Raw genomic sequence first — 13,591 nt, forward strand, 5'->3', positions numbered from 1 at the left:
AGTCTCTTCCATCCTCCACACTGCAGCTGGAGTTAACTTTTCAGAGCAATAATCCAACCTTATCACTCTTCAACTTAAAATCTTTCAGGGACACCTCATTTCCTCCAAGCTAAAGTCCAGACTCCTTAGAATTGCATTCAACTCTTTTCACAATCCAGTTCCATTCTTTCTCAAATCTCAAAATATCAACTTTCCACTAGCATTCCTCTCTATACTCTGTGAGAACAAGAACTTCTTGCCAAAATCAATGTTTTACGACTCTGTGCTGCTGATCATGCCATTTCCTCTACCTGGAATGACTTCCCTACCACCAGCAAACATCAATTCATCCTTCAAGACCCCAGCTAATTGATGCCTCTTCCCTGAAGTTTTCCACTATCTTTTTTCCAGAACTACTGACTACTGTCTCCAAGGTCCCATAATACTGTATGTTTTTCTTTTACAGTACTTCTCGTATTGTATCATAATTTGGTTTCTTGGCTGCCACCCCACAAGCTTGTTGAAGGCAGGAGGCATTTTGCTAACCATGGAATCCCCAGTGCCTATCAGAGTGGAGGGTTTTTACATGCTTTCCAAAAACTTTTCATCCTGGTTTTACCATGGAATAGCTGTGAGACTTTGGGCAAGTTCCTTAACCTTTCAGGAGCTCAGTTCCCTCCCTGGTAAAGTGAGAGGACATGTAGTAAGTGATCTGATTTCATTTCTGATTTTCTATCCTTTGACACATTACTCCAATTTGGAAGCAGCTGCCAAATTCTTAGTCACTGCTTAGTATCTTGTACTAAACCAGGTCCTCTTTATCTTTTCTTTTGGTGCCATGGACCCCTATGGACAAACTCCTTCTACGAACTATGTTTTTTAAGACACATAACATAAACTATATGGGATTACAAAAGACTCCAATTATACTGAAATCATTGTCAAAACATTTTCAAAAACAAAATTATAGAAATGTGTCTTCTTTATGCATTAAGTAATACGAGAGTGCTAATAATCACTGTACTTGTGAAGTGGTAATGAGCAGAAACGATATTTCAAGAAATCTGCCGTGACTGTAACATGATATGAAAATACTGTGCTTTCTATGGATGACAAAGTCACAGGTGCTGCTGATACTACTGTGTTTTGTTACCTACACTATAATTGAAAGAAATGCTAAAGTTCAGTTAGACGTTAGTGAAAATAAAGTTGCAATTTTTCCCCAAGTTCATGTACCCCCTAAATTAAGAATTCCTGCCTTAATTTATCACTTATAAGTCACACTTTTATATGCATACGACATTTCATTACTGATGCAGAGCCTTCAGAGTCTCCTTAATATTTCTCCTTAGGGATGGGGATGTGGATGGCTTGGAATACACTATTCTCTCGAGAAAGAGAAAAGCATTCCTTAATATCCAGGAGCTGGGGCTTCCCTGGTGGCGCAGTGGTTAAGAATCCACCTGCCAGTGCAGGGGACACGGGTTCAAGCCCTGGTCCAGGAAGATCCCACATGGCACAGAGCAACTAAGCCCATGCACCACAACTACTGAGCCTACGCTCTAGAGCCCGCGAGCCACAACTGCTGAAGCCCGTGTGCCTAGAGCCCGTGGTCCGCAAAAAGAGAAGCCACCACAATGAGAAGCCTGCACACCGCAATGAAGAGTAGCCCCTGCTCACCACAACTAGAGAAAAGCCCACGTGCAGCAATGAAGACCCAATGCAGCCATAAATAAATAAATAAATAAATAAATCTATATTAAAATAAAAATATCCAGGACCTGGCCTGGCACTCACAGCTGGGCTTTAGTGTTAACCCTGGCTTCCTAACACCACCGAACCCAGAGCAAAGCCCTGCGTCCTTGAACCCGCCCCCAAATCACCCAACCAAAGCCCAAATCCTAGAATAAATCTTTCTAACACCCTCTTACTGAGATTCCCCACTGTTTCCCAAGGTGTGCGTTTTCCTAACAGCAACAAGAAAAAAACCCAACTTGTTCAACTACAGATGTGTTCTTAGTGGTCTTTGGCTGGAGGGCAGTGACACAGCACCACAAAAATCCCCCCAATCTTCTGGATGCCTGCCTGGATGGGCTTACACTTGCTATAGGGTTAGAATATAAAATACAGAATGAAATATAGAACACTACCCTATTATGAGCCACTGTAACAATTGTTTAGGTGAGATCACAGGCTTTAAAGGCCGACAACTTAGATTGGATCCAGACTTCCCACTTTCCTTCTGTGTGGCCTTGCACATATTACTTGTCTGTGCCTCAGTTTCTTCATCTATTAGATGGGAAGTAATAATCGTGCCCACCTACTTGGGTTGTTGGAAAGAGAAGACGACTATGGACAAGGAGTTTAGGTCAGAGCTTGGCATATAGTAAACGCTATTGGTGGTTGCTACTCTTGTTAATAAGATAATTATTGTCATTACTACTTATTTCTACTAGTATTAAGGGACAAACATTTGATTCCCAGTGAGGGACAGAAGCTTAAGCATTTTCAAGAGGAAAAAAAATGTCAGGTCTTTCGAGATTAAATGACGTGGCAAATTAGTTAAAATTTAAAATCTTAGAAATGTCCAGCCCAGAGTAAAACAACAACAACAACAAAATCCCCACAAAACTAAAAACCTTTTGTGAGGTAAATCCAGGCCCCAGAGGTCGGCGGCTGCGGCTGCTAGGCTTTCGAAGCCGCCCGAGGCCTGCCGAGCGCCCCCGCCCGGCGGCCTCCGCACACACGATTCTCAGCCCACACCACTGGGCGCCCAATCGCAACGGCGAAGGCCGATTCCCAGCGGGGCGCGGGGCCGGGACCTCCCTCCTTTCACCCCCGCGTGCCGCCCACACTGAGGTGGCGCTTTCCCGCCGCCTAGCAACCGCCGGCGCAGGGGTGGAGCCTCTGAGAGGCGGGGCTTGCGTTCGCTCGCCGCTCGAGGCGCGACGCGCTGCAGCTCAACGTCGCGGTTTCCAGCCGAGGCTTCCTAGCTAAGCCTTGGCCGGATCGAATTGGCTGTACGGTCGTCACCCGCACCGCGGCCCGTTTGCGTCGGAGGAATCGGGCCCTAGCCGGCCGCCGTAGCCACCTCTCTGTAGTGGGCGGGGTCAAGGCCGGGTGACCCCCGCCGGAGACGCCGCTGCCAGAGACATGTTCAAGGTGAGAGAGTGGAGCCGGGTCACAGCTGTCACCGCCCCTTCCCGGCCTCCCGGACCCCCCCCCCGCGCTCTAGTGGGCCTCTCCGGGGACCAGGCCCGGCTCGCCCCGAGGTTTTTCCCACCTCCGGGCCGGCTGCGTCCCGGCCCCGCAGTTCATTCAGCGGTCCGCTTGGAGCGAGGCGCTGCCGGACTGAGGCGTGAGACCCGGGGGTGGGTGGGTGGGGCCCTTTGGGTTGTGCTTTCGTGAATAAAACACTTAAAAAATTAAAGTACAAAGTATCCACCCTCCGTTTGGTGCCCTCTTGGGTTCGTGAGTAGGGTTAGGCCACCTCAGGGCACTGCGGGGTTCGGTTCTGGTTGCCTGACAAGGTCAGGTTTCAGAACCTGGTGTATGAATGAGGGAGGGTCACCTTCAGAGAAGCTGCTGCAGGAGGTCGGGGAGGCTGGCATGGGAATGGCTGGGTGAGAGAGAGAAGTTGGAACTTCTCTGCCATTTCCAGTGAACAGTATATAGTATGGATAGGTCAGCTCCCTTCTTTACATTCTATGAACTCGTGTCCTTTGAAAGAAATACACTTTTACAGGGAAGACTGTTTCGAAAATCTGTACACATGAAGGTGTTATTCTCCTAGTTTTAAAAAAAGTAAATGATATTTTCTATCATGAAAAACAAATCACAGGCTACTAGAAAGGAGTCTACAAATCGAGTCTTGAAGAAGCAGTTCACCCATAAAATATTGCTAATGAAATCTCAGAATTGCCCTACTCATTTAAAAGTCTTATTGAGCTTCTGCAATGTGCTTTGGGTGCATTAGGACAGACAATAAAATCAGAACATGGATTTGGCCATCCAGTCCTGGCATTGCCACTTTCTAGCTGTGTCACCTTGGACAAGTCACTTAACCTCTCTGAGCCTGTTTTCCCATTGGTGAAGTTGGGGAAATAACATCTACCTCTTAGGGTTGTTATAAGGAATAAGTTAGTATGTGTTAAGCACTTGGAAGAGGTCCTGGCACATAGAAGTGACATCCAAGTATTTGCTTTGATTTTGTTTTCAGGCAGCTCACCGTTTAGTTAGGACAACAGATCCCGTAAGAAACTTGGTTCATTTGATAAATTTTTGTTGAACATCTATTATGTGCTAGGAGCTTGGCGCAGCTTTAAGGTTGGAACAGCAAAGGATATGCTGTGATCAGTTTATATGGCTATCAATGTACTGTGGTAGTAAAAAGAGCAGGAATCTGTCTTACCAGGGGTTTGTGGTTATTGGCCCTTCAGAGGGTCTGTGAATAGCATTCAGGAGGTCCCTGAACTCTGAGGGGAAAAATGCTCTTTTTCACTAATCTTTCACTGCAGTTTAGCATTTCCTTCAGTTATGAATGTAGGTAACTGTTTGTTATCTATTTCCAGATAACGACCTTAAAACAACAATGATTTATTATTTCTCACCATCTATAGGTTGGCTGGGCAGTTCTGCTGGCATCTCCCAGTGGCTGAATTCAGCTGGTGCTAGACTATGAGGTGGACTTAATACCATATCTGTGGGTCTAGGGCCCCTCAGTGTGGCCATCTTGGGCTTCCTAACATGGTTACTGGGTTCCAAGAAGGCTAGTCCTGATGCTAAACACCTGCTTGCACCACATTTGTTGGTGTCATAATGAGTCATATGACCAAGCCTAGAATCAATGTGGTGGGGGACTACACAGAGCATGGATGTGAGGACATGTGGTTGATTGGGAGCAATTCATTTAATAAGCTACTACAGCAACAAACTACAGTAGTATTAGCAGTACCTGTCACCAGTCGAAGTTAACAGGACCAGTGCATGTCACAGACATTTTCATGTCACATTACAGTTGTTGCAGATCTCCAAATATCATTTATGCTCATCACTACATCAAAGTTATAGTAGTTATGACTCACTACTAGGTCTTTTTAGTATTAATGAGCTAATAAAGAAGCACATATTACTGTATCAGATTTTGGGTCTTAAAAACAATTATATTGCACTATAATTGACATTTATGCAATTAGAAGCATTATTTTGAGAAGGGGTCCATAGGGCTCACCAGACTGCCAAAGAGGTCTATGGCACAAAAAAGGCAAGGAACCCCTGGGGACTTCAGGGGAGACAAGTTTTGAGAGACAGGAGTTCCTCAGGTGGATGAGCTGGGGAACAGCAGCAGTGGTACTCCATTGAGGAAGTGCCAGTAGCTCAGCTGTGCTGTATCAAGGGAAAGCTAAAGGGAGCTGAAATTGTTGAAATGTGTGCTTTGAGTAGAAAAACTCACGACAGACCTTGGTGGATACCAAAATGTAAGGAGGAGGAAGAGGAAGAGGGGAGGCCAGAGATTTTCGAGAAGCAACTTTTGATAAGTAGAAGTAGGAGCACAAGAGTGATGTTTAGAAAATTAAGGGAGGAAAGTTTCAAGGACAGGCTTTGTTAGGGTGCTTCCAGTTGGGGAAACCCAATTGCTTAAATAGTAAGGAAAATTATCTCACAAAGTCCAGAGGAAGGGTGGACTCTGGTGGGTCAACGATGTCCTCAAGGTCCCCATCTCTTTTCTTGGCTTTCCGAAGTAAGATTGGTTCCCCTTATGGTTGCAAGATGACGGCCAGTAACACATGCTTTCCCATCCACTAGAGCAAGAGAAAGAGAGACGACAAAATTCCCAGACTTGGATTACACTCTTCAGTCTGATTGGACCAGCGCCCCTGACCCAATAGCCAGTGCCAGGGGAATGCCATGCCCTGATTGGCTTAGACTAAACAGGATCAGCTCAGAATGGGATCACTACATTAATCACCTGGGAGAGAAATGAATCCATGAACACAGTGGGGGAGTGGAGACTAGATGTGCAACGACAATGTCTATTACAGAAAGATGAGTTAGATGGGTTTGGAGAAGTGTTCACTGTTTTGGGCAATTTGGTTGGAAGGCTTTCACAATGTTTATACATGTGGTTTACTGATGGAAGTGAAAGCTAGATTAATATGGGTTGGTAGCTGAAATATGAGTAAATGGGATTTATAAGCTTGACTGTCAAGGGAAGGAGGGAGAATATAGTAACTAGAGGGACATGTTTGGTCAAGATTCTAGAGTTGTTTTGTGGTTGTTCCAGTATTCAAGATTTGGCAACGTTTATGGCCTCGGGAGGAATGTAGGGAGGGAACTTTTATAAAAGAGAATTCCTTAGCTTTGAAAAGGAGGAGAGATAGTCCCTTCCACCTGTGAGATGGAAGGGAGCGAAGGAGGGCAGTAATTGTAGACTAGTGGTTCTCATCTGGATGGTATCACCTGCCTCGAGCATGTTTTAGAAACTTGGTTGGAAACTTCACATCTTTAATTTAGTTGTGTTGAACATTCATATGCTGAAATATAACGCTTATAAGTCTCTCCTTTTTGTTCTCCATTGTGTTACCGTCAAATTAATATATGGGTCTCTTTTTTTTTTGGACTTATGTATGTAGGTGGGTGATGAATTTTACTTCAAGATAGCAAGAGTTACTTAGAAAATTATTTGTCATAAAATGGCGGTGTCAGGTCTAGTAGGTGAGGACCAGTGCTTCTGAAGCTTTCATGTGCATGCGACTCTTGTTAAAATGCAGATTCTGATCCAGGAGGTCTGGGTGGGGGCCTCAGAGTCCTCATTTTCTAACAAGCTCCTGGGTGATGTAGATGCTGCTCGTCTCCTGTCATAGTAATATGAATAGTAAGAACTGAGGCAAACTGGTAGATGAATGGTTTCTTGTGTTTTCCAGGTGAGAGATTTTATGAGTGTGGTGGGATTTGGAAGAGGCATTGACCAAAGAACAAAAAAGATAAGTGAGAGGCTTTGAGGGCGCTGCTGAGAACTGCTACTGGCCGTCTTTCATGATCGCAGCCCGGGAGTGGGGCTGAGCACATGGTAGGGCTTGATCAGCTTGGGTCAACTAGGACTGGAGGGCAGAAGAGTTAATAGTATAGTTGTTGGTGGAAAAAGTACAGTTTGTGTGGCTAGTAATATGCATATACAATTAAAATATTTGTTTTAACCATTGTTTTGATTTAGCTGTCCATCTTCAAGTCAGTAGGGGGCACTGGTGGATCACAAAACACATTTGAAAAGCTGCCCAGTGTTTGCATTCTATTGCAGGAAGCAGCTTTTCCAGGTGCTGCTGCAAGAAGCTTGAATACTGACTACATACACCCAGTCTTCAGATTCATGTTACTAGATTTCATTTGTTGCACAGATGTTTATCACAGTTCATCTATGGGCTGGGCACTTTGCGGTACCTTGGCAGGTATAAATGAAAAGACCCATTTTTTACCTAGGAGAGAGTCCCCCAATTTGGCCACATATCAGAATTATTTGTGAGACAGTTTCCAAGGCCCTGACCATGGGTCGGATTTAGTTTTTAAGTGAGGTCCAGGAATCTCTAGTTTTGAGAAAGCCCCCCAGATGACTGTGAAACTTGGGTTTCAGGAGCTCACAATGTAATTAGTGGCACAGACAGGAACAGTTCATTCAGATGCAGTGGGATAAGTGCTCTGATGTAAAAGGGTTGGGGAAATGTAGAGCAGTAGGTCTGAACCTTGCCTGCATATTAGACCCACCTGGGTTGCTTTTATATGTCCCTGTGCCCAGACTGCACCCAGACCAGTGCTATCAGAATCTCTGGGGTTGACATTTAGGCATCTAGTTTATAGGGCATATAGGGCATGTAGCCAACCTTGAGAACTACTGACTTAGAGGAACAAGCACCAGCAGGGGGCATCAGGAGACTTGATAGAGGAGAACATGCCTTTGAAGCTGAGCAGACATGGTTGAAAGGGCCTTCCAAGCAGAGCAGAAAAGCTCATGCAAGGACACAGAAGTCAGAGTTCAGTGCCAAGTTAAAACCGTGTTACCTAGGGTGAGACACTAAAGTGTCTCTGTAGCCACTCTGTAGCTGTGTCCTCATCTATAAAACAAGGATAAGACTAGTACCGGAAGCAGCCACATAGCACAGGGAGATCACCGCCTGGAGGGGTGGGTAGGGAGGGTGGGAGGGAGGGAGATGCAAGAGGGAAGAGATATGGGAACATATGTATATGTATAACTGATTCACTTTGTTATAAAGCAGAAACTAACACACCATTGTAAAGCAATTATACTCCAATAAAGATGTAAAAAAAAAAGACTAGTACCAACCTTAAATTGTTGCGTGGATTAAATTAACTCAGACCCAAAGTTTAGCACAGTGTTTGGTACAAAGTAAGTTCTCTGTAAATGTGAGCTATTAATAACTTTTAGTTGGCGTCTTGTAGGAGGCTGCTACGGTAGTGTTATGGTGGTGCACAGTCTTGGGACTTTCCAAAAGTATTTTTTAGTGTCAAATCTTGGTAGTTCATTGGATGTGGCAGAGTTGGGAGAAGGAGAATTTAAGGATGCTGCCCAGGCTTTTGGCTTGGAAAGTTGAGTGGCTCTTAGAACTGTTGATTGAGATGGGAAAGTGGAAGAAGGCTGAGTTCGGTTTGCAGGGAGGTGATAACTTGCTTTTGAATAGGTTGGACTTGGAGAAGTATCTGTGGACATTAAGAGGTGGTAATCAGTTGACATGGAATCCAGGAGTGAGTAGTTTTCCTGAGAGAGATGTGGGCTGGAGATGGAGGAATCATCAGATGCTTCAAGGGCCAAAAGATGGCCTAGTGAAAGCTGATCGGCATCACCTCCTTCCTGAAGGACGGAAATGTGAGCTTCGTTCAGAGCTCACTGCTCATAGGAGCCTGAGGTGACCGTATCCTTGGCTATAAGGCATTATTACCTATTGTGGCTCTTTGGTCTTGATGTAATGCCTTTATTGCCTATCTTTCTGAATTAAATTTTCTTTTTTTTTTTTTTTGGCTGCATTGGGTCTTCCTTGGTGAGCACAGGCTTTCTCTAGTTGCGTCGAGCAGGGGCTGCTCTTTGTTGCGGTGCGCGGGCTTCTCATTGCAGTGGCTTGATGGCTTCTTGTGGCGGAGCACGGGCTGTAGGCGTGCAGGCTTCAGTAGTTGCAGCACACGGGCTCGGTAGTTGTGGCATGCAGGCCCTAGAGCGCACGGGCTTCAGTAGTTGCGGCCCACGGGCTCTAGAGCACGCGGGCATCAGTAGTTGTGGCACACGGGCTCAGTAGTTGTGGCTTGTGGGCTTTAGAGTGTGGGCTTCAGTAGTTGTGGTGCACGGGCTTAGTTGCTCCACGACACGTGGGATCTTCCCAGACCAGGGCTCGAACCCATGTCCCCTGCATTGGCGGGCGGATTCTTAATCACCATGCCATCAGGGAAGTCCTGAAATTAATTTTCTTATCGTGAATAGTATGTTACTAGTACAAACTAAGGGGAGAATTACACTGATAACTGGAAAAGGAAAATCATCCGCAAATTGGAAAAGTACTGTAAGTTTATTTTACTTGAATATTATTTTAAATGTCACATATTTTGAAAGATAATAAAGATTTTTTGCCCTTACAGTTAAAACATCTCCGAGGGAATTCTCCTTGAGGAATTATAGTTTGTATCAGTTAATTTTCCCCAGTAATGCTTAAGCGGAAATTTATGGTTAGTGCATACAGCATGAAACTTTATGTGGATATTTTCAGGGGAAAAAAAACTCAGTCTAGAGGTATACTTTAGAATTTGGAAGCTATTTGTTTTTCACTTTTGCTGAGTTTTTCCTGATTTTTGCATGGCCTTATGCCAGTTTTATTAGAAAACTGGAACAGTGCCAGTTTCTTAATTTAGTGGGTTTTAAAACTTGTGTTCATTGTACACTAAAACTTGTAGAAGGAAGAATTTAGAGCAAGGGTTGTAGAGTTTTCATTATGCCGAGAGCCTATAACTTTGAATATTAAGCTATATTTTCATGATAATGCCATTATAGACAGTAAGTTGTATTTTGAATGAATATTGTTTTAAAGGCACTTTAAATACAGTCACGCTTTGTCTTCCTACTTCTTTCTAAGTCTTTGAAGCAATGCAGCGTGTTTTGTTCAAAGCCCACACTGGCTCCAACTTAAGGACGTCTTTGTTTGCTTGGGTGAGGATGAGGAGCCCTCTGTGGGAGCTAGAGATAGGTTCACAAGTGCATGTTCATTGCTTTAGTTGGGAGCAATACCCAGTGGTTTCTTTTTTTCAGATGTTCCTATTCATTCCTTTGAACAGTCTTTTTAAATAGGATATATGAAAATAATAAAGGTTCATTTTTGTTTTTTCCCCCATTCCATAGATGTCAGTCCTTGTGAAATAACAGCCTGCTTTTCTTTGTGCTTGCTGAAATGAATCTCCTCTCCCATTAGAGGTGCTGCTTCGTGTGTCGTATTATGACATGGGTTAAACTGGTGAGTGAGTAAGAACCAAGTGATACAGGGACTCAAACAAGTTTCCTAAATCGTTTGTTGATGACTTACCTCACTTGGCAAATATTGACTGAGCCTGTGTGTGGAGTCACATCTTTCGGGAGCACTGTTAAAAATTGCTGTGTTTAGTCCAAATATTGACTTCTCTTGTTTTTGTTCCTTATTTTCACAGAGATTTTCATTATGAATCCAGATTGTCATCAGCTGAATTGAGCCTTGCCCATGATTTTTTTTCCAAAAGAATGTTGTAGTTTCCTTTTCCTTAAAGAAGGAAAAGCCTGTGAATAACTGAGATGAGGTTGAAGGCAGTTTGTTGTCAGTGAGTTCGGCATTCTCTGTGCACACAGCGGTCTATTAGGAAACGAAACTTGGGTCTAGATAGACTTTACTTTGACAGAATACCTCTTCCTCTTAGAAAATGGAATTTTTTTTAGTTTGAAAATGTAGAAGCATTTGAAAGGCAAATCTTGAAGTAAATGTTCCTCTGTGACTTTTTTTCCTGCCCATATTTCCTTAACTCATTAAAGATTGAATGGATCTTGGGATGCCATTCCAAAAGAGAAAAGAAATATATATATTTTTTGGAGTTTTAGGTAAGCACTGTTAAGTTTCTGTCTGAATGAGGAAGTTCAAAATAAATTTGCAACATGGTAAATTATGTGTCATCTGTGTTCCAAGACTGTGAAACCAGTACAGCCCAACCAGATGACTCAAAACCTGCCTGAACGAACAATTATCTCACTCTTTGGCTCTGACATTTCCTTCCTGTTTATCAGACAAGTTTATTATTTTTTTGCATGAATTTAACAAAATCCAATGATTATTTTTAAAGGTAAAACAATTGCAAATGAAACATACTTGCTTTGCTTTGTTGACCTAATTTTGGGTGAATTCTGCCCTCCAAAGATAAAATAGAAGCTGGTTTTCTCTTAAAAAAAAAAAAAGATAATGTTAATCTTGAAAACAGCCTTGGTTTTTTTTCTTCACTTATCTCTTTAGACCACAGTGTGTTTATACTGGATGAGGAAGAACTAGGAAATATCAGTTACCACAGTACAGAATTACAGAATTGAAAGTTTATCATAAGATAGTTCTATGTTTGTCATAGTTGGAAGACAGTTTTTCTTTTTGTTGGTTAAAGTCTGAACTCTTAAAATATTGGCTTCATAATCCATTCACTATGAAACAGATTAAAATGATTGTGGTTTGTCTTGTTGTTGTTGAAGTGTAAGTGCTCCCAGATTTATACATCCAAATGAGTGCCTGTCAAAACAGTCGTTATTGAGAGGACAGATTTAATTATCTTGTCAATACATCTCTTCCAAACACGCCATCACTGATCAATATATTTGTTCCAGAATATCATCCCTGATCAAAACATTTTGTCCTTTTTCATTTGGAGTTATCATCATACTCTCTGACAGATTCTTTAGAATATCCTCAGGAGCCAGCTATTTTTGTTTCTTGCATGTTACAAAGCAAATTAATATTCATTGCAAAAACTTCAGGAAATTCAGTTAATACTGAAGAATCACCCTTAATCCTACCACCTGTAGATAACCATTGTTAACATCGTTTTCAGACTCATTTCTGGGCATACTTAAATAGACCTCCTCAGTTTAACATTTTCAAAAACCTCACAAATCCTCCCCCCTCTTTTTAAAACAATTTAATTTATTTCATTTTCTAATCTGCTTTTATTTCGAATATATTGAGACTGATTTTCTTACAGGCTTAAAATTTGATGTGAAGGCATTTAGAAATGGAAGCTGTATGATCACATATTAAAAGTAAATTTCCTTTATTAATTTGTTGTATAAATAGTTACAGTGGGTTCTGGTATGATCCATCAAGGTTACTGCTTTGGAGAGAAAATACTTATTTTTGAGGAGGAGGAGGCATACTGTTTATTTTTTTTTTTCTGGTTGCATTTTTTTTTAAGTTCCCTAGTTTTAAATTATGCTGATAAAACCCACATAACATAAAATTTACCGTCTTAACCATTTTTAAGTGTACAGATCAGTTGTGTTACATATATTCACATTGTTGTGGAAAAGATATCCAGAACTTTTTCATGTTGCCAAACTGAAACTCTGTACCCATTAAACAAAAACTCCCATTTTCTCCTCCCCATTTTCTCCTCCCCCACAGCTTCTGGTAACCACCAGTCTGCTTTCTGTTTCTATGAATTTGACTACTTTAGACACTTCATATAGATGAAATCATACAGTATTTGTCTTTTGTGAGCTGACTTATTTCTCTTAACATAATATCCTCGAGGTTCTATATAATATTTCATTGTATGTATATACATTTTATTTATCCATGCATCTGTCCATGGACACTTGGGTGACTTTTCACCTTTTGGCTGTTGTGAATAATGCTGCTATGAACAGGGGTGTGCAGATACATCCCTGAGACCCTGCTTTCAATTCTTTTGGATGTATACCCAAAAGGGGAGTTGCTGAATCATATGGTAATTCTATTTTTAATTTTTTACAGAACCTCCATATTGTTTTCCTTAGTGATTGCACCATTTTATAATCCCACCAACAGTGCACAAGGGTTCCAGTTTCTCTGTATCTTCTCCAACACTTGTTATTTTCTGTATTTTTGATAGTGGCCATCCTGAGGGGTATGAGGTAAGAAAATACCTATTTTAAAAATTGTATAAGTAATGCTGAAATAACTTGTAAAAAGTCAAACAGTACAGTTATGATAATTATATGGTTCCCATCATCTGCTTCCCTCTAATTCTCTTCTCAGAGAAAGCCTCTGTTACCAGTTTGGTGTATGGCCCTACAGATTAGAAAGGATTGCTGTATAAAATGTAGGAACTGTACTGAATGCTCACTCTGGGGGGAGGCATATTCTTTTGATCTTTGGAGATTATGGACTCATTTAGTTTCTCTTTATTAATTCAGTTTGTGACACATTACTAAGGACAGCAATGCAGGCTGATGTGGGCAAAATTGTTGATTGTTTTCATCATTTTGTTTTACCCTAAATTCTTTTACATAATTTATTTTTTGTTTTATGTTCTTTTTTTAGAAGAAGAATAATCTCAAAAGTATTGTCACTTTTCATAGACG

General features: G+C 42.0%; 1 protein-coding gene across 1 annotated transcript in view; it reads left to right on the plus strand.

The window, feature by feature from the left end:
• The first annotated feature begins 2,906 nt into the window (after positions 1–2,906).
• Positions 2,907–13,591, plus strand: part of APOO (apolipoprotein O) — a 58,119-nt gene continuing 47,434 nt past the window's right edge. Inside the window, exon 1 of the mRNA XM_030843699.2 lies at positions 2,907–3,141. Coding sequence (XP_030699559.1) covers positions 3,133–3,141 — 9 coding nt within the window. The 5' untranslated portion in view covers positions 2,907–3,132. The remainder of the gene's footprint in view (positions 3,142–13,591) is intronic.

Source organism: Globicephala melas, chromosome X (genome assembly GCF_963455315.2).
Source record: "Globicephala melas chromosome X, mGloMel1.2, whole genome shotgun sequence".
Classification (NCBI taxonomy): Eukaryota; Metazoa; Chordata; class Mammalia; order Artiodactyla; family Delphinidae; genus Globicephala; species Globicephala melas.